The sequence below is a fragment of the Macaca thibetana genome, chromosome 3 (assembly GCF_024542745.1).
Source record: "Macaca thibetana thibetana isolate TM-01 chromosome 3, ASM2454274v1, whole genome shotgun sequence".
Taxonomy (NCBI): domain Eukaryota; kingdom Metazoa; phylum Chordata; class Mammalia; order Primates; family Cercopithecidae; genus Macaca; species Macaca thibetana.
The window spans coordinates 183,057,783-183,077,444 of record NC_065580.1 but is presented as its reverse complement, the minus strand read 5'-3'; the positions used below and the strand labels follow the sequence as shown (position 1 = coordinate 183,077,444).

The following is a 19,662-nucleotide window of genomic DNA, read 5'->3' as shown; positions in this document are numbered from 1 at the left end:
TCCGATAAACCAGCACCAGCTTGAAGATCACGTTCTCATCAAAGGGTGGAAAGAAGAAAAACTCAAGCCAGCCTGGGAAGGACCCTACCTTGTTCTGCTAACCACCAAGACTGCTGTTTGTACAGGAAAAAAAAAAAAAAAAAAAAAAAAAAAAAGATGGACTTATCACACCCAAGTCAAGAAAGTGCCATCCCCTCCAGAGTCATGCACCATAGTCCCAGGGGAAAACCCTACCAAACTAAAGCTAAGAAAAATTTAATTCTTTTATCTGTTCTATTACTCTTTCTTCTTTCCTCGTTCTATTGCTGACCATCTGGTTATTAACATAACGAAGTCAATTTTGCCTCAAGCTATTGCATTTAATGCTTTCTTTGTTATACCATGTAAGGACTTGCCAAGTCAAAGATAGCTTTCTACTTCAGAAAAGTACTTCTGTCCCTCCTGACTCTCCTCAGACTGGGCATTAGTAAACTAGGACCATTTAATCCTGGGAGATTTTGATAAATACCCCTGTGCCAACCAGGAGTCTTGCCCCCCGATGTAGAGCTTTCATGTCATAGTTAGTCCAATGTTCTGTGGACCACTAAAGAGCAAGGATGGACTGCCCCAACTGGTTTTTGTAATTTCCTAAAATCATATATTCATTTTACTAGAGGATCATAGAAGTTAAAGACTTAAAACAAACTTTAGCAGTTAAGACAGGATACCATGATGCAAATGCCTGGTGAAAATGGATCAAGTATTCCATCTGCACATTAAACAAAAGCAATTGTTATGCTTGTGCACATGGCAGGCCAGAGGCCCAGATTGTCCCCTTTCCACTAAGGTGGTCCTGCAGTCGACCAGGTGTGGGCTGCATGGTAGCTGTTTTCCAGGATTCTACAGCACGGAGTAATAAGTCATGCCAAGCTCTCTGTTATATCCCAAAGTCCGGCACCCTGCGGGTCAGCCCCCGAGGGCCATCCAGCCTCTAGCTCCCAACATTAAGTTCACTTCATGTCTCTCATGACAGAGAGGAAACTTAGCGTTCCTTGGAGACCTGAAAGGATGCAGTGACCTTAAGAATTTTCAAGAGCTTATCAATCAGTCAGCCCTTGTTCATCCCTGAGTGGATGTGTGGTGGTATTGTGGTGGACCTTTAGTAGGCACTCTGCCGAATAACTGGAGTGGCACTTGGACTTTAGTCCAATTGGCTATCCCTTTCACCCTGGCATTTCATTAACCAGAAGGAAAAAAATAAGACATCGTAAAGTGAGAGAAGCCCCTTATGGGTCTTTCAACTCTCATGTCTATTTAGACACAACTGGAGTCCCACTAGGAATACCAGATCAATTTACAGCTTGAAATCAAAGAGCTGCAGGATTTGAGTCAATATTTTGGTATGTAACAGTTAATAAAAATGTAGATTAGATAAACTACATCTATTACAACCAACAGCAACGAGCTTTTCATGAATTAAAAGGAAAACTCATGTCGGCCCCAGTCCTAAGGCTACCTGACCTGACAAAACTCTTTACACTCTATGTGTCAGAAAGAGAAAAAATGGCAGTTGGAGTTTTAACCCAGACTGTGGGGCCCTGGCCAAGGCCAGTGGCCTATCTCTCAAAACAACTAGACAGGGTTTCCAAAGGCTGGCCCCCAGGTCTAAGGACCCTAGCAGCAATGGCCCTGTTAGCACAAGAAGCAGATAAACTAACCCTTAGGCAAAACCTGAATATAAAGGCCCCCCATGCTATGGTAACTTTAATGACTACCAAAGGACATCATTGGTTAACAAGTGCTAGATTAACCAAGTATCAAAGCTTGCCATGTGAAAATCCCCACATAACCATTGAAGTTTGCCACACCCTAAACCCCACCACTTTGCTCCCAGTATCAGAGAGCCCAGTTGAACATAACTGTGTAGAGGTTTTGGACTCAGTTTATTCTAGCAGGCCCAACCTCCAAGACCATCCTTAAACATCACTAGACTGTGAGTGGTACATGGATGGGAGCAGCTTCGCCAGTCCCTGCAAAGTGACTCGGAAGAAGACGACAAGCCCTGCTCCTGTCACATCCGGAAGCTGACTGGTCCACTCACGGCCCAAGCATGAGGAGACTCATCACGGGACTCATTTTCCTTAAAATTTGGAGTTTTGCAGTAAGGACTTTGACTGACCTTCCTCAGACTGAGGACTATTCTCAGTGTATACATCAAGTTACTGAGGTAGGACAAAAGGTTGCTACAGTCCTATTATTTTATGGTTATTATAAGTGTACTGGAACTGTAAAAATAACTTGCTTGTATAACGTTATTCTATGCAAGGTATGTAGCCCATGAAATGACCAACCTGATGTGTGTTTTGACCCATCTGAGCCTCCCATGACCACAGTTTTTAAAATAAGATTAAGGACTGAGGACAGGTGGGAGCTCATAAATGATATGAGCTAAAGTGTTAGCCATAACAGAAGACAAAGAGGTGCCCAAACAAGTTACCTTAAAATTTGATGCCTGTGCTGTCATTAATAGTAATAAATAAGATGTGGTTCTCTTAATTAGAAAAGAGACTATATGGCAGAAAATAAATACATCTGTCATAAATTAAGACCGTGTGGAAATAAATGTAAATACTAGTCTTGTGTCATTTAGGCCACTTGGATTAAAAAAAAGTGAAAAGGATCCAGTCCACCTTCAGAAAGGAAAAAATGGCCCTTCCTGTACTAAAGGACAATGTAACCCATTAGAGCTAGTAATAATCAATTCCCTTGATCCTTGCTGGAAAAAAGAGGAGCATGTGACCTTAGGAATCGATGGGGCCAGACTGGATCCTCGAGTAAATATTTTGGTTCGAGGAGAAGTTTACAAAAGCTCTCCTGAGCCAGTGTTTCAAACTTTCTATGATGAACTAAATGTGCCAGTACCAGAAATTCCAGGAAAAACAAGAAATTTGTTTTTGCAATTAGCCGAGCATGTAGCCCAGTCTCTCAGTGTCGCTTCATGTTATGTATGTGGAGGAACTGTAGTAGGAGATCAATGGCCATGGGAAGCCAGAGAATTAGTACCTACAGACCCAGTTCCTGATAAATTCCTGGCTCAAAAGAATGACCCTGATAATTTCTGGGTCCTAAAAGCCTCAATTATTGGACAATATTGCATAGCTAGAGAAGGAAAATAATTCACTCACCCAGTAGGATGACTTAGTTGTCTGAGACAGAAGTTGTATAATGGTACCAAAAAACAGTCACTTGCTGGAGTTCAAATCACACAGAAAGAAATCCATTTAGTAAATTCCCAAAGTTGCAAACTGTGTGGACCCACTCGGAGTCCCACTGGTACTGGACAGTCCCCACTGGATTATACTAGATATGTGGACATAGAACTTATGCCAAATTACCTGACCAGTGGGCAGGTAGTTGTGTTATTGGCACTATTAAACCATCTTTCTTCCTACTGCCCATAAAAACAGGCAAATTCCTGAGCTTCCCTGTCAGTGCTTCCCGCGAAAAGAGAAGCATAGCTATAGGCAATTGATAAAATGATAAACGGCACCCTGAGAGAATCATACAATATTATAGGCCTGCTACTTAGGCACAAGACGGCTCATGGGGATACCAGACCCCCATTTACATGATCAACCGAATCATATGGTTACAAGCTGCCTTAAAAATAATCACTAATAAAGCCAGCAGAGTTTTGTCTATTCTGGTCTGGCAAGAAACTCAGATAAGAAATGCTATCTATCAAAATAGATTAGCTCTCAACTACTTGGTAGCAGCTGAAGGAGACGTCTGTAAGAAATTTAACCTTACTAATTGCTGCCTACACATAGATAATCAAGGGCAAGTAGTTGAAGACATAGTTAGAGATATGACAAAACTGGCATATGTGACTGTGCAAGTGTGGCATGGATTTCATCCTGGGGCCATGCTTGGAAAATGGTTTCCAGCGCTAGGAGGATTTAAAACTCTTATAATAAGAGTTATAATAGTAACAGGAACTTGCTTACTCCCTTGTTTGCTACCTGTACTTCTTCAAATGATAAAAAGCCTCACTGCTACCTTAGTTCACCAAAATGCTTCAGCACAAGTGTACTATGTGAATCACTATCGATCTGTCTTGCTAGAAGACATGGGTAGTAAAAATGAAAGTGAGAACTTCCACTATTGAGTGAGCATCTCAAAGGGGGGGGAATAAGGGAGGAGACCATCCTTCATATTGTCTTATGCCCAATTTCTGCCTCCAAAGAAAGAAAAAGTAAAAACTAAAAGGCAGAAATGAAATCCACAAGCAGACAGCCTGGTGCCACACCCTGGGCCTGGTAGTTAAAGATCGACCCCTGACCTAATCGGTTATGTTATCTATAGATTACAGACATTGTATAGAAATGCGTTGTGAAAATCCCTATCTTGTTTTGTTCTGATCTAATTACCGGTGCATGCAGCCCCAAGTCACGTACCCCCTGCTTGCTCAATTGATCATGACCCTCTCATGCGCACCCCCTTATAGTTGTGAGCCCTTAAAAGGGACAGGAATTGCTCACTTGGGGAGCTCGGCTCTTGAGACAGGAGTCTTGCTGATGCCCCCGGCCGAATAAACCCCTTCTTTCTTTAACTTGGTGTCTGAGGAGTTTTGTCTGCAGCTCGTCCTGCTATAGAACAACAACAAAAAATTCCAGGTAAGACGATTGAGAGTGGTAGAGCTGCTGCTCACAACTGTAAACAGGATGATAAACGTAGGCTTCATTGAGAAAATGGCATTTGAGCAAAAGCTTGGAGGTGAGAAAGCTGGCCATCGGCGCTTCAAGGGGAAGAAATTTCTAGGCAGAGGGAACATCCAGTGCAAAGGTTCTAAGGAGAATACTACCCGGTGTGTTCAAGGAACAGCAAAGAAGGCTGTTGGGATATAGCTAAGTTTACAAGTACAGTAGTCAAGGCATTGAGATTGGGAGGTATCAGGCAGTGGAGATACTAGCTAGGTCATGTGGAGTTTGTAAGCTATTGTGAAGACTTTGGCTTTTATTTGAAGTGTGAAGGCAAGACTTTTGAGATTGTTGAGCAGAGGTGTGACATAACCCACTTTTAAAAGGGTCACTCTGGACACTTGTACTGACAACAAATTATAGGACACAAAGCTAAAAGCAAGAGAACACTTAAGAGGCTATTTTAATAATTCAAGGAGAGACGATAAAACTTAGTGAGTTTGTAGTAATACAGGTGGTGAAGAATTCTGGATATTTTCAGAAGGTAGGAACAAAGAGATTTCATGATTGGATGATGAGTGAGAAGAAAAAGATTAGTCTGTGATGAACCCAGGTTTCTTGGCTTAAACAACTGGAAGGATATTTCTTTCCATGTTTCAACTAGAATGTATTTTAAAAATATTTTTGTAAAAGTTATTTATATATAAATAATTTAAATCAATCTATGTCATATACATTACAAAAGTTTTTTCAGTTTAATTTTGTTAATTCTGTTTGTGACACACAGTTTTAATTTTGTATATTTATAGGCAACCGTAATATTTTCCTTTCAGTTTTCTGTCTTGGCTTTCATTATTGTGCAAATATAAACATTTGTCTAGATTTTCTTCCATTTTTTTTGTTTACCAGTATACATTTATTACTTTACCATATCTAAAATTAATCTTGATATAATGCATATCAAAGTCTTTTTCACTTGCCATTTATTCTGGCATCATTTTCTGTAATGCTATTCTTATCTACAAAATTCTATTTTGGAATTTTCCATTTATTCCATTATATTCTTCCTCAAGTATCAAATATCGTTATTGTTGTTTTGGAATATTACTGTTTCATAAAGCTGTAAACAACATTCATTATTCAGACCATTTGGCTCATCTTATTATTTGTAACTCCAAATTGATTAGGAAGAACCATGCAATATCTACCTTAGATTTTGACTGGAGTCATGTGAATCTTGTAGGTGCATTTAACAAGAGTTGCTATTGCTACAACATTGAATCTTCTACTCCCTTGATAATTTTTTGAATATTTGCAGAATTCTCTTCATCATCAAAGTTTTAAAATAAAATTTATAAGAATAGGCCTAAGTGTTTGTTTTTTTAGTTCTTTTAGTTCCCGGTTTTTGGTTCATCCTTTCCATTTGAGATCTGTGTCTTCTTTTCCTCAGTTGAAGGGGAATTTTTTTCATTACGTCTGCAGTTAGTTCTTCTGTTGTGTCTCCTCTTCAGCAACATTAGGTATCCACAATATTGCATTTCAGTTATTTCACCCTAAGACCCTATTTTCTCTATTTTTGTATCTCCTTATTCCATAAGTTATCAATAAATATATTTTCTACATTATTGGTCAAATCTATTATTTACTACTTTGATGTTGATACCAAATAACTTTAGTTGTTTGTTTTTTTTTAAACTCAGTCAACCTTCTTTTAACGGCAATCAGTTGTCTCATCATCTCACTCTTCATCAGTTCTTATATGGATTTTTGTTTTGTTAAATACCATTGAGAACACTGAGCAATGCTTTATGGAACTTTCTTCTGTTTCCTGTTGTAAATCTTTTAAAAAGTCAACCATATTTCTAAATCTTGATTGTTATGCTTTTTCTTCTTGCATTGCTATGCTGCATTAGGCCTCATTTTGTTGTTGTTTTGTTGTGTTTTTCCTGTTCACTTCTGCTTAAATGATGAAAGTGGCAGCTGACCTGGCATTTGCCCATGTACACAGAGGGTGGATTATCCTTGGTTCTTTTTACTGTCCACATGAATGGAACTAAATTTCTCTTTCTCATCTTGAGCTTACAGGTTGTTTTATATGCAAATATTTTAGCTAAATTTCTGATGTCTGGCCAAGATTTACAATGTGTGCCGCCTCTGGACTGAGAAGGAAATTCTCTTGTATTTATGATACCATAGGGAGAAAACTTTATCCCTGGATAATATAAATTCTTTACATTTAAATCCCAGGAAGAAAGCATGCACTATAACTTCTAGACATCTCTATTTATACTCCAACTTTACATTTAGAAGGTTTTAATAAGGCAACTAGGGAACAACAACCCCTGTTACAATGATGCAAAACTCCTGGCCCCTTTACAGCCTAGCCTTAGTAGACTACAAATATAATTTCCATTCTTATGTGTAGTGGAGGCTTTGTATCTTCAAAATAATAGTCAGGGCTTGGGGGGCTAGGGAAGGGATAGCATTAGGAGAAATACCTAATGTAGATGACAGGTTGATGGGTGCAGCAAACCACCATCGTATGTGCATACCTATGTAACAAACCTGCACGTTCTGCATGTGTATCCCAGAACTTAAATTATAATTAAAAAATAGAACAAATTGAAACAACATTGAATAAATAAATGAATACATAAACTAACCTAAAGGAAATAAGCAAAAATATCAGCATATTAGGTCAATGGTTTAATTATAGATTATAATAATTGTGTATTATATAAGTATAGTTATAGATTATAGATAATCTAAGTATTTCAATCAAAGGCATGGAACAATACAATTACTCCTAGATTTTTGCCATTTTAGTGACATCTGATTTACTGACTTTTCAGTAACTAAATAGTATCACAACAAAAGTTATAAAATGACTTCCCAACTCTCTTCTATTGATACAGGCCTCATCTAAATGTATATTATCATCATTTATTATTTTTATTTTTACTCTCCACAGGTTTTTGTGTACTATGTTCAACGTTGACAAGAAGATAACTGGGAAATAAATATATATAAATACAGGAACATAAAGAGAAATAAAGAGGAAGCACCACAGTCAACTAAAAAAAAGAGATTCCCAACAATCTACACACCCATTTCTATAGGCTCTCAGCTGATGCTTACTGTTTGGACAACTCATACATGCAGATTGACAGATGACCAACTTATAAAAGAGATTTTTAATAGTTCTTAATGATTTCACAGGGTGTTGTCAATGGAAATATAGATTTTTCTACAGCAAACATGTACATCTATACCATGTGGAACAAGGATAGTGGGAAAACCTCTGTGAGGATGTAGAACTGAGAAGAGCATATTACATGTGATAAGAAAAACACTTCTAGAGCATATCGCCTTCAAGAAAATGGTGCCCAGTCAGGATTGTGTTACATTTTAATAGGAATGGAGATATTTGTGATATACTGACAAACCAAGACATGTGACTATAAAACGGCAATGTAAAGTGTCAGCTTCTCCTCGCGCTGTTATAGTAAACATCTGAGAATCTCACTCCTGTCAGTGTATTCTTGGGGTTGAATCTCAAGTGATCCATAGGATCTTAGATACAGCAGATTAAAGTGGGCTTTTCTGTCTTCCTAAGTAAACAGCAATGAAGTTAAGAGAAAGAAGATATTGCTGGAAGTCACGATAAAGTCTATCTTCTGTCACCATATGTTTTCTTAGAGAGTTTTAGACATTGACCCTCATCTAAAAAATTGTGGAAAAGGACTCTCACCACTCTGTTAATATGTATGTATATGAAAGAAATTACTGGTAAACTTCTAAGGCAGGCATAGGTGTTACTTGTTTTTTATCTTTATTGTGTCTATGAAATGATTGTGTGTGTTTTTTCTTTAATTAGACAATGAGATTCCCAAATAAATTTTATTAAAGCCAAAAAAAAACCTTTAAACCTTTTTGAGATTCTAATATTTATGTAAAATATAGTCTGAAATACACAATAAACAGATATTTGAATACATGAATTCTTAAACCATTACTTAACAAAGCAATATTTTCAAGTTTAAAAGATAACACGTTGAAATCAAAATTTAATTTTCTTACCTTTCTGGATATGTAAGTGATTTTAACATGAGACTCTGGATCTTGTATGTGCATGTGGAACACTCCATATTTGAGCTCTGGAAATACGTCAAACCAATGCTTGAAATATTTGCAAAGTCATTGTAAAATTGAGCAAGAATCTTGATTTCTTGAAGTTTACAAAGTGGTTTGTTCTTTCTAGAGAGAAAATTTGATACACTTAGCATATTAATAATTTGAAACATAATTCAATTCTAAAATCAATATAATCCTAATAAGGGAGGCCACAGAGAACAATACTATGGGGAGAAGGCCAAACAAAATATTATTGGATATTTATTAAAATAATTAAAACTAATTTATAACAGAACAAAATAATAAATGCAAAATAATAATAAATGCATTCCCTTATAGAACTATTTTGAAAATGCTTCTTTTGGGAAAAAGTGACATGTCTTTCTGAGTAGATGTCTAGATTGTACATTTGACTAGAATTAGAGAAGTCATCCTATATGTGTTTTTTAGACCGTTTAACAACTATCGTAGTTCCTTAAATAGACTAGATGATTAAAAGATAACTTAAAAATATTTTATCAAATATTTTTGATCTAGAACAATAACTTATAAAGGCCTGAGATTCAAAACAGAAATACAGTGTTTAATAAGTACAATTTTCTGTGCATTTACAATATAATTAAGCTTTACAAACTTAACCTCATTTAACTACCTGAAAGACTCTTTTATTAGGTACTATGAGTATTACCATTTTACAGATAAGAAAACTGAACATCAGAGCATGTAAAAGTCTTTCCCAAAGCCACAAAGCTAATAACGCTCCTCACTGCTCTGCTCAATTTCTCATCCCTATGTGCCAGAAATGTGGGTCCCTGGACTCATTTATCTCAATATGGGCTTTCGTGACCCCAAGAGGAACTCCAGCTACTCTATTGCACTTTTTCTCACTAGACAAAACTGATGGCAAAGGGGAGAAAAAGAAGGAGAAGGAGGAAGGAGAGGTGTAGGAGGAGGAGATGAAGGAATAGGAAGAAAAGAAGGTGGAGGTGGAGGAGAAGAAGGAGGAGAAAGGGAAGGGACTAAAGAAGAGGACAGAAGTGAAGGAAACAAAAGTTCTTTTAAAAATCAGTTTAAGGAAGTTTCTCTTTTGAGTCAAGAACAACTTGGTTAATCAAAGGTGACAATCACACAGAGAACAGCTGAAGAGCAACCAGTGGGGCACCCAGCACTCCCTGCCATCTCATATTTTTTTCTGCTCTCTTTCTGATTCCTTGCAGCAGCTAGACACCAAAAAGAGGACATGATCATTCTGCTCAAAGTCCATCTCTGCTACCTCCTGGCAGGGTTACCACTTTCTATTTCACAGACTACAATGTCATTAGATGTATCACTAATGTCTTTCCATGAACGTATCTAAATTTTTCAGAGATAATTCAAATTCAGCATATCCAGACAGGAATATGTTATCTTCCCATACAAACTCACACCCACAGCAGTGGTTTCAATTACCAACAGTTTGCTCATGACTACAAAATCTCTACATTCAGCTAAGGCCTGTATGCTAAGTTTTAGTTACATGTATCCACTGTCATTCACCATGTCCATTTGGATATCAGAAGGATGCCTGAAGTTCACTAGGTTCAAATCTAAATGACTTATCTTCTCCAACACTTTCTCCAACAAAAAAACAAAAACAAACAAACAAAAAAAACCCTAAAACTAAAACTTACATTGTCTCAGAGTATTAAATGGCACCACCACCTATTACCCAGGTCAAATAAATAGGATTCACCCTTGATAGCACCCTTCTTTCAACCTCCACATTCAATCTATCAGAAATTTCTATTGACTTTACCTCTGAAATATCAAAACTGATTTGAATCCCTCATTTTTCCATTTCAACGATAAACCTTCAAGCCCAGCACACCATTGTGTCATGTCTATATTCCTGCAACAGCATCTTGCTTTGTATCTCTCCAATCCACTGTGGTTAAATTGTTTTTCCAAAAGAAAAATCCAACTGTGGCCTCAACCTGACCACCACAACTAAAATACTTCAGTGGTTTTCATGTGCCCAGTGAACAAAATATAAATTCTGGAACATGGCCTATGAGTTCTAATTTCTATGATATATCTAAGTGTTCTCTACATTTCTCCTTTCTCTCTTGCTTTCCCAGTCTCTATTCTATTCTTTTTTTTTTTTTTTCTTTTTTTTTTTTTTGAGATGGAGTCTCGCTCTGTCACCCAGGCTGGAGTGCAGTGGCGCAAACTCGGCTCACTGCAACTCCCAGGTTCAAGCGATTCTCCTGCCTCAGCCCCTGAGCAGCTGGGACTACAGGTGCGTCCCACCACACCCAGCTAATTTTTGTATTTTTAGTAGAGACAGGGTTTCACCATATTGGCCAGGATGGCCTCAAACTCCTGACCTTGTGATCTACCCACTTTGGACTACCACAGTGCTGAGGTTACACGTGTGAGCCACCATGCCTGGCCCCAACCTCTATTCTTAAACATACTAAATGGCCTTCAGCTCCTGAAGTCGGTCATGCTTCTCTACGCTTCAGATTTTCTGTATTTATTGGTCCTTCTGCCTGGAATGCAGAAGGGCAATGACTCCTGTTCACCATTTAGGACTCGACCAATATAAGCATCAATAGAGAAACTTTTAGTCACCCCACTAATTTACATCCCCTATTTTAATTTTCTATATACACTATGATTTATGTCAAGACATTTTTTCATGAGCAGATTTTACTTATATAATTTTATAATTATTTGACTATCCTTATATGTCTCATTATGCTACGGGCTTAATGAAGGTAAGACTATGACTGATTTTCTCACCACAGTATCCCCAGCAATTCACACAGTGCCTGGCTCAGTGTAGATGCTCATTAAAAATTCTTTGAATAGTAGAATGATGGGCATCATTGTTTTATTTTTATTATTATTTAAAAATCTATCTGCTACAGACATCTAATTTATATAACAGCAGACATCTAATTTGTCCAGAATTGTATCCCCTATTCCTAGCACAGATCCTGGTCTATAGAAGAACTCAATAATTTGTAATGAATGGATTAAATTGGATTCTCTCCATGTACCTTTTAGCTCAGTATAGAATAGCATTATACTTTTTAAATAGTCACAAAGCTCAAAACTTGAAGTCACTCTAGATTGGTTTCTTTCCTTAATGTTCACTTATTCAATTAACCATGCAAACACACAACACGTCTGTTCTACAGCCCCAAAACCTCTAGAATCCCCCTTAGCCTGTTTTTTTATTCCCACTGACTTGGATCCAGGCTCACATTATCTTTCATATGAATTATCAAAGTAACTACTTCTGTAGCCTCCTATCTCATGTCTTGTTCCCTCTAATCTCTGCATTACTCATATGTCTGAGCCTGAGAATATCCAATATTAATATTTCCCATTTAGCATCCTATACTGGCATATTAATATGCCTGGTCCAATGAATCATTAGTATCACAGAAAAAATAACATTCAGTATAAAAAATCAGGATGCAGAACACATTTCAATCAGATCCTAATTTTGCTAAATAAAAAAATAATGTGTCTATACATAGGGGCATGTACAAGAAGGAGGAAGGGGAAGAATGATTATAAACCAAATGCAAAGTGTAGGTATTCCTAGATGGTATAATTATAGGTGATTCCTATTTTATATAATATTATACATTTTCTACAGTGAGTAAATATTCCTGTTTCCATTTTACCAAGGAAAATAAAAGATCATTTAAAATTCTTTGATTCCTGTAGCATCTTAAAGACAATTTAAATCCCAAAACATAATTAAATATATACTCGTGCTGCATAATGATGTTTTTGTAAACAAAAGACTTAATATATGATAGCGGTCCCGTAAGATTATGACACTATATTTTCACTGTACCTTTTCCTATGCTTAGATATTTTTACATAGACAAATATGTACCATTGTGTTATAATTGCTTCCAGTATTCAATACTGTAGCATGCTGTACAGGTTTGTGACTTATTGCTTCTAGGTTATAAACCTATACTACATTCCATATAGCCTACATGTGTAGCAGGCTATACCATCTAAGTTTGTGTAAATACACTCTATAATGTCCAAGCAATGACAAAATCGCCTAACCATGCATTTCTCAGAGGATACTCCCATTGTTAAATGATGAATGACTGTATTAGCAAATAATTATTAACAGAAAAACAGTAAACCCATTAGCCAAGATTAGGTGGACAGATTATAACACATGTGTATATGTTCCCATATTTTACATTCCTTCATGACAATGCACTAATCCAAGTATCTGAATAAAAATCACTATTTCATGCTGTTCCACATAGAGTATAATGTTTGTAAATTAACTCAAGACCAACAGTTTCTTTGCCTTCTGAACAAATTTGAAACATCTGTTCTAGGCCTGTGTTCATGTGCAATTTTTGAATTTAGATACTGTATTAGTCTGTTCTCATGTGGCTACAGAGAAATACCAAAGACTTGGTAATTTATGAAGAAAAGAGGTTTAGCTGACTCAACAGTTCTGCATTGCTGGAGAGGCCTCAGGAAACTTACAAACATGGCGGAAGGGAAAGCAACATGACCTACTTCGTATGGTGGCAGGAGAGAGAAGAATGAGAATCAAGCAAATAGAGAAGCCCCATATAAAACCGTCAGATCTCTTGAGAACTTACTCACTATCAAGAGAATAATATGGGGGAAACCACCCCTGTGATTCAACCAGGATTCCACCTGGTCCTGCCCTTGACACATGGGGATTATTACAATTCAAGGTGAGATTTGGGTAGGAACACAGAGCTATACCATATCATTCCACCATGGTCTTCCCAAATCTGATTTTCTCACATTTCAAAACACAATTATGCCCTTCTGACAGTCCCCCAAAGTCTTAACTCATTCCAATATTAACCCAAAAGTCCAAGTCCAAAGTCTCACTTGAGACAAGGTTAGTCCCTTCCACCTATGAGCCTGTAAAATCAAAAGCAAGTTAGTTACTTCCTAGATACAATGGGGGTACAAGCATTGGGTAAATACACCCATTCCAAATGAAAGCAATTGGCCAAAACAAAGGGGCTACAGGCCCCATCCAAGTCTGAAATCCAATAGGACAGTCATTAAACCTTAAAGTTCCAAAATGATCCCCTTTAACTCACGTCTCACATCCAGCACACACTGATGCAACAGGTGAGCTCACATGGCCTTGGGCAGCTCCACCCCATGGCTTTGCAGGGTACAGCCCCTCTTCCAGCTGCTTTCATGGCTAGCATTGGGTGTCTGCAGGTTTTCCAGGTGCACAGTGCAAGCTGTCAGTGGATCTACCAATCTGGAGTCTGGAGGAATGCAGCCCTTTTTTCACAGCTCCACGAGGCAGTGCCCCAGTGGGAACTCTGTATAGGGCTCCAATCCCACATTTCCCTTCCCCACTGCCCTAGCAGAGGTTCTCCATGAGGGCTCTGCCCCTGCACCAGATTTCTGCTTGGAACTCCAGGCATTTCCACACATCCTCTGAAATCTAGGTGGAGGTTCTCAAACCCTAATTCTTGTCTTCTGCAACCTACAGGACCAACGAGAATAGTATGGGGGAAACCACTCCCATGATTCAATTATCTCAACCTGGTCCAATCCTTGACACGTGGGGATTACTACAATTCAAGGTGAGATTTGCGTGGGGACAAACAGCCAAACTATATCAGGTACTCTCATATCTCTGGGTTTTTGTTACATCCTTTCTGTTCCTTGACTGTTTTGCCTTGCTTTCAAATACTTCCTTGATTCTTCTCTGTGCTCCAACAGTACATTAAGTGATCTTCTTTTATAAAACATTTTACTAAACGCTGCAATTATGCATGAGTCTCCAGTATTCTGTGACTTTCTTGGGAACAAAATGCTGTCTGTATCAGTTTGGATTCTCATTATTTTGAGAAATACCTGAATAAGTTTGATGCTGAATAACTTGAATAAGTAATTGAATCAATTTAATAGCCAAAAATCATGTTTTTGATAAGAACAAACAATAGATATTGTGTGAATGTATATGTATATATATACATAAATACAATTGTAAGCAATTTAGAGTAATGAACAATTATGGAATAATGTCAGTTATTATTTTAAAACATTCAGTGTTCAAAATTAGGTGAAAAGGGCCAAAAAGTTTCTCTCAATAAAAGATGGGTCTTGACGAAAGTCAAGAATTTGGATTGGAATTTTTGTTTAATTTATTTTATCTTCTTTGGGTGACTGAAGGTTAGTTTAAAAAGGGAAAGGAAAACGGATAATTGTTACTCTTTCACTACCAGTTCTATACAACTGTTAAATCATCTGCAATGTCTTTATTAACTTTAAGAAAATTACATTTACACAATCTAATATTAAACATATGTTTATCCAAAATTTTAAAAATTTTGCAGGACTTGTAACCCAGGATATTATTGCTAAGGATAATCATGGCATCCCATGATGGAATGGTCTTTATGTTACTTCAGTACACAGGTATTTTATATTTTTGTTATGGAGAACTTATCATTAGTTTTTTTGTGGATTCCAACGTTTGAAAGGTTTACCTACTGTTACGAGCTATGGCTACTTTTTATATTTTAATATCATTTCAGATTTTACCTGTGCTAATAATACTGTAACATTAAATATTTTCACTGCCATTGTTGGTGAATGTGCAAATAAATAAGTAGTCAGGGACTTTCTCCTGGCTCACAGAGTTTGGATGTCACTGTATTCTCAAGGTCCAAGGTCCATCACACAATAATTTAGTTAATTAGCTAATTCATGCACTGTAACTACCTATACTGTGACAGCAGTAAATGTTGGAAATACCAACCATGCTTCCTGAAATCCTAATGTGTTCAATAACCAGTCAAAACTTAAGCCAAATTGCTCTATCCACAACAAAATACACTTTGATATTTCTTTTAATCACTAGATATGGTGCCTGTGAGCCTTTTGAAAATCATTTCATTGTTTAATGGCTAGTTAGAAGTCTAGCACAGCAGGTTGGAAACCACAACTATATAGTAGTGTGCCAGTTTATATCATTCTTTTATTTAAGAAAAAAAATAATTTTCTAGTTTAAGAATTTATTAAACACAGAAATATATATTCAACCAGCTGAAACCAAGAACATTCTTTTATATAATTATATAACCTTAAAAATATGCATACACACTTGCACATACATATGTACATACATAAAAAGTTAAATAAAAGATGGAGAAAAAAACAAAACCCTCCCCTATTATTTGGGAGCCTTGTAGGTGGGAATAGTTCCCTGAAACACTAAAATTGTGTCACTCTATTTACAGAAGTCACTAAACATTTATTCACATCACTGTGAACATGATATTGCCTGAAAACTGGAGAGAGTTAGAAGGCAATACGGTTAGGAAAAACACTGCAATGAGAGTTAAAGAGAGAGAAAGAAACAAAGTCGTCTTTTACTCTTTAACTTATTTTATTTATTTATTTATTTATTTATTTATTTATTTATTTATTTATTCATTTATTTTTGGAGACGGATTCTTGCTCTGTCACCTAGTCTGGAGTGCAGTGGCATGATCATGGCTCACTGCAACCTCCACCTCCTGGGTTCAAGCGATTATCTTGCTTCAGCCTCCTGAGTAGCTGGAACTACAGGTGTGTGCCACCATGCCCAGCTAATGTTTTTGAATTTTTAGTAGAGATGGGGTTTCGCCATGTTAGCCAGGATGGTCTCCATCTCCTGATACTCCTATAACTTTTAAAGTCACTAGTTGTTTAGAGTAAGGGAGCGTCTTTAACATATGTTATCTTTCTTTGTAAAATAAAGGAATTAGAATATAACACATGAGATCCTTTTAATATTTAGCATTTTAAGACTCTCTGGATTAAAAATAAACTATACTCTTTAAATTATCTGTTGGATGGGATACTGAAGAAAGCAAACGTTGAATACATGAGAGAGGAAAATAGTAAATTTTACTTACTTATAAAACCTTGCCTCTTCAATCATTCCAAGCTGGTTTAATAATTTAAATGAAAAAAAGCCATCCATCACAGTTTTATCCGGAACAGTTATACTGAGAATGAAATAATAGGCTACAAAATAAAAATGTAGAATGCAACTCACATTATTTTTTAATTTTTTGGTTTTGGTACATATTCAGATATATATATATGTGTGTGTGTGTGTGTGTGTGTGTGTATAAATATGTGTGTGTATGTATAGATAGATATATAATCTAGGCTCATATTACATATGCAAATAATATTATTGAGAGGACTCATTTGGTAAATGGGTAATATATTTTACCTTTTGCTTGTCAATTTTTGATTACTCTTAAACATGAGAGATGAAAAAGCCTGCTAGCCAGTAATGGTTATGGTGAAGTATTGAACAAATAGCTCCTAAATACTAGCTGGTCTGAAAACCAAAACTTTCCAGAAATTAGGCCAATTAAGCAACTTTTACTTTTCAATAGCAGATCTAAGGTAAATATGATAAGATTTCTTAATTATCTGATTAATAGTACCAGCTATTGCTTGCCAAACGTAATTCCTAATTTCACTGGTTGTTCAAGAATGACTGTGAAATATATACATATATAAGGTAAGTTCATAGCAGTTCTTATTCAAATTGCCTTTACTAAACTTTGGTATAGTATGTCTTTCACAGGCAAGGATGCTGAACTCACTTCTATATGTTGCCAGGCCTGTACAGGAAATTTTGACTATGGGAGTTATCCCAAGTTTGGTGCACCCACCTCCTAGAACACAATGGATTTATAATTGGATTTTCCCCATTTCTGACACAAGAGGCATAAATAAGCACTTCTCACTTTGAAGTTACTTCACAGCCTTAGGCAAGGTACTTTGATTCACCTTGCCCATAAAAATGGGCATTCAGGCTTGCTCAGATGATTTCTGACAGCATAGAATATTGAGATGTTACAGATTAAGCCACCCTCCCACTATAAGTACATGAAAATGCTACGTGTACAATCCATGTTTCAATATGCAACCAACTCAGAAGAAGGAAGGGGAAGTGTCAGAAAGCAGAAACAAAGAGAAATTAGCACCAAGGCCAGAAGAACTGAAGCCCTGGACCCCTCTGGGACTTTAGAGCCTGTTGTGGCACAAAGATGGAGGCTGAACTGTCAACCTCCATGCAGGAACAGGAGACATGATGTTAAAGGACAAAGCTGAAATGGAGCTCCCTGCACAGAGCCATGAACCTTATAATTGAAATTCCCTGACCCACCATTGAAAGAGGAACTAGGAAAATTCTTCCTACTTTTTCAGTGTGAGTCTTAGGTGAAAACATAAATTGTTTCTTGAGATTAAATAAAACTCCAGGAAACATGAAATTTAAGTTTACACTAGTTACATGTTAAAAGACTCCCACAAATTTACATTAAAATGCTTCAGGATTGTGGTAATATGGTTCTGAAAAAAGAAAATCTGACTTGCTCTGAAGGGGAACTTTGAAGAAGAGCTGATTTCTGAGAGTTTTTTATATCAAAGATAGACATGAATCTCTATTTTGAAATAGCACAAATAGTTTTTTTAAATTAATTTTTAATCCAGACTCGAACAAACCATTGAGACTGGAAAATAACAATATAAAAAAATAAATCAATGAATACATTCAGTCTGATGAAATGATAGATTATCTTCATGGAAAAATTAGATTGAAGATAAATGAAAAAAATATATCTGAAAACAAGAGAATTCATATTTTCAATGTGCTGAGCATATAAACTTTCAATATAGAATTCTGTCCTAAACTATCTTTTCATTCCTGAGTGAGGGAAGGATAAGGACATTTTCAGGAAAGGCAAAAAAAAAGAAAAAAGAAAAGAAAAAGAAAAAGACTGAGAGAGACTACTATTGAAAAGCTACTACTAGGATATACCTCGGCAAGAAAATAGTTAAACCCAGAAGGAAGGAGTTGAATGAAAGGATAAGACAAAACGTAGACAACTGAAATTGGTAAATATAAGGAAGTATTTGATGATACTATTTATAATTAATATGTATTATTAAATGAGAAATGGAAGTAAAATACTACAGGATATAATATTGAAGATAGAAAAGAAGAAAAAAGATTCAAAGGCTCTATGAGATAACTTGTAGCTGTGACAGAGTCCGATAAAAGTTTGTGAAGCAAGATCTATATTCATGTATAAATGCATAAAAAGCAAAAAAAAAAAGTTAGTTACTGAGAAAATATGATAGCCCCGAAAGTTTTACGCAACTAAAAATCATAGCCTTAGACTATCTAAAGCCAACACCTAACAGGGGAACTGCCTGCTAAAATAAAAGATTTAAATAGAACTCAGATTTTGACACAAGAGATACAATGTCCAGGATATGATCAAAAATTGCCCAAAATACCAAGAACAAAGAAAATCATAACATTGTTAAGAAAATTACCTGATGCTAACCCTGAGATAAATTCAATGCTGAGATTATCTGACATTTATTTTAAAGGAGCCATCACAATAATGATTCAAAGTTAACATGTCTCTTGAAAAAATGAGAAAAGAATTAAAACCTCAGCAAAGAAAAAAAAGTTGTAAAAGAAAAAATGAAATTACAGAAGCAAAGGTGGCTCCATTGTGCAATGAATAGTGCATTGGACTTCTAAAATTACAGAAACAAAAAATATAATTGCAGATACAAAACTCACAGGATATACTCAATAGTGAGTGGAGATAATAAAAGAAAAAATCAGTGAACTTGAGGGCCAATCAATCTTAATGACAGAGAGAAAAAGATGGAGAAAAATAAATGAACAAAGCCTCAGGGATCTGTGGGACTATAATAAAAGATGTAATATTTGTGCTATTAGAGTGTCAGAAAGAGAAGAGAGTGATGGCTGAAAACTTTC

At 36.3% G+C, this 19,662-nt stretch overlaps 1 protein-coding gene across 1 annotated transcript in view; it reads right to left on the bottom strand.

The window, feature by feature from the left end:
• Positions 1–4,951: 4,951 nt before the first annotated feature.
• Positions 4,952–19,662, bottom strand: part of LIPI (lipase I) — a 60,616-nt gene continuing 45,905 nt past the window's right edge. The window contains exons 9-11 of the mRNA XM_050784875.1: positions 16,757–16,868; positions 8,760–8,936; positions 4,952–5,111 (exon numbers count right to left, since the gene is read on the bottom strand). Coding sequence (XP_050640832.1) covers positions 4,952–5,111; positions 8,760–8,936; positions 16,757–16,868 — 449 coding nt within the window. The remainder of the gene's footprint in view (positions 5,112–8,759; positions 8,937–16,756; positions 16,869–19,662) is intronic.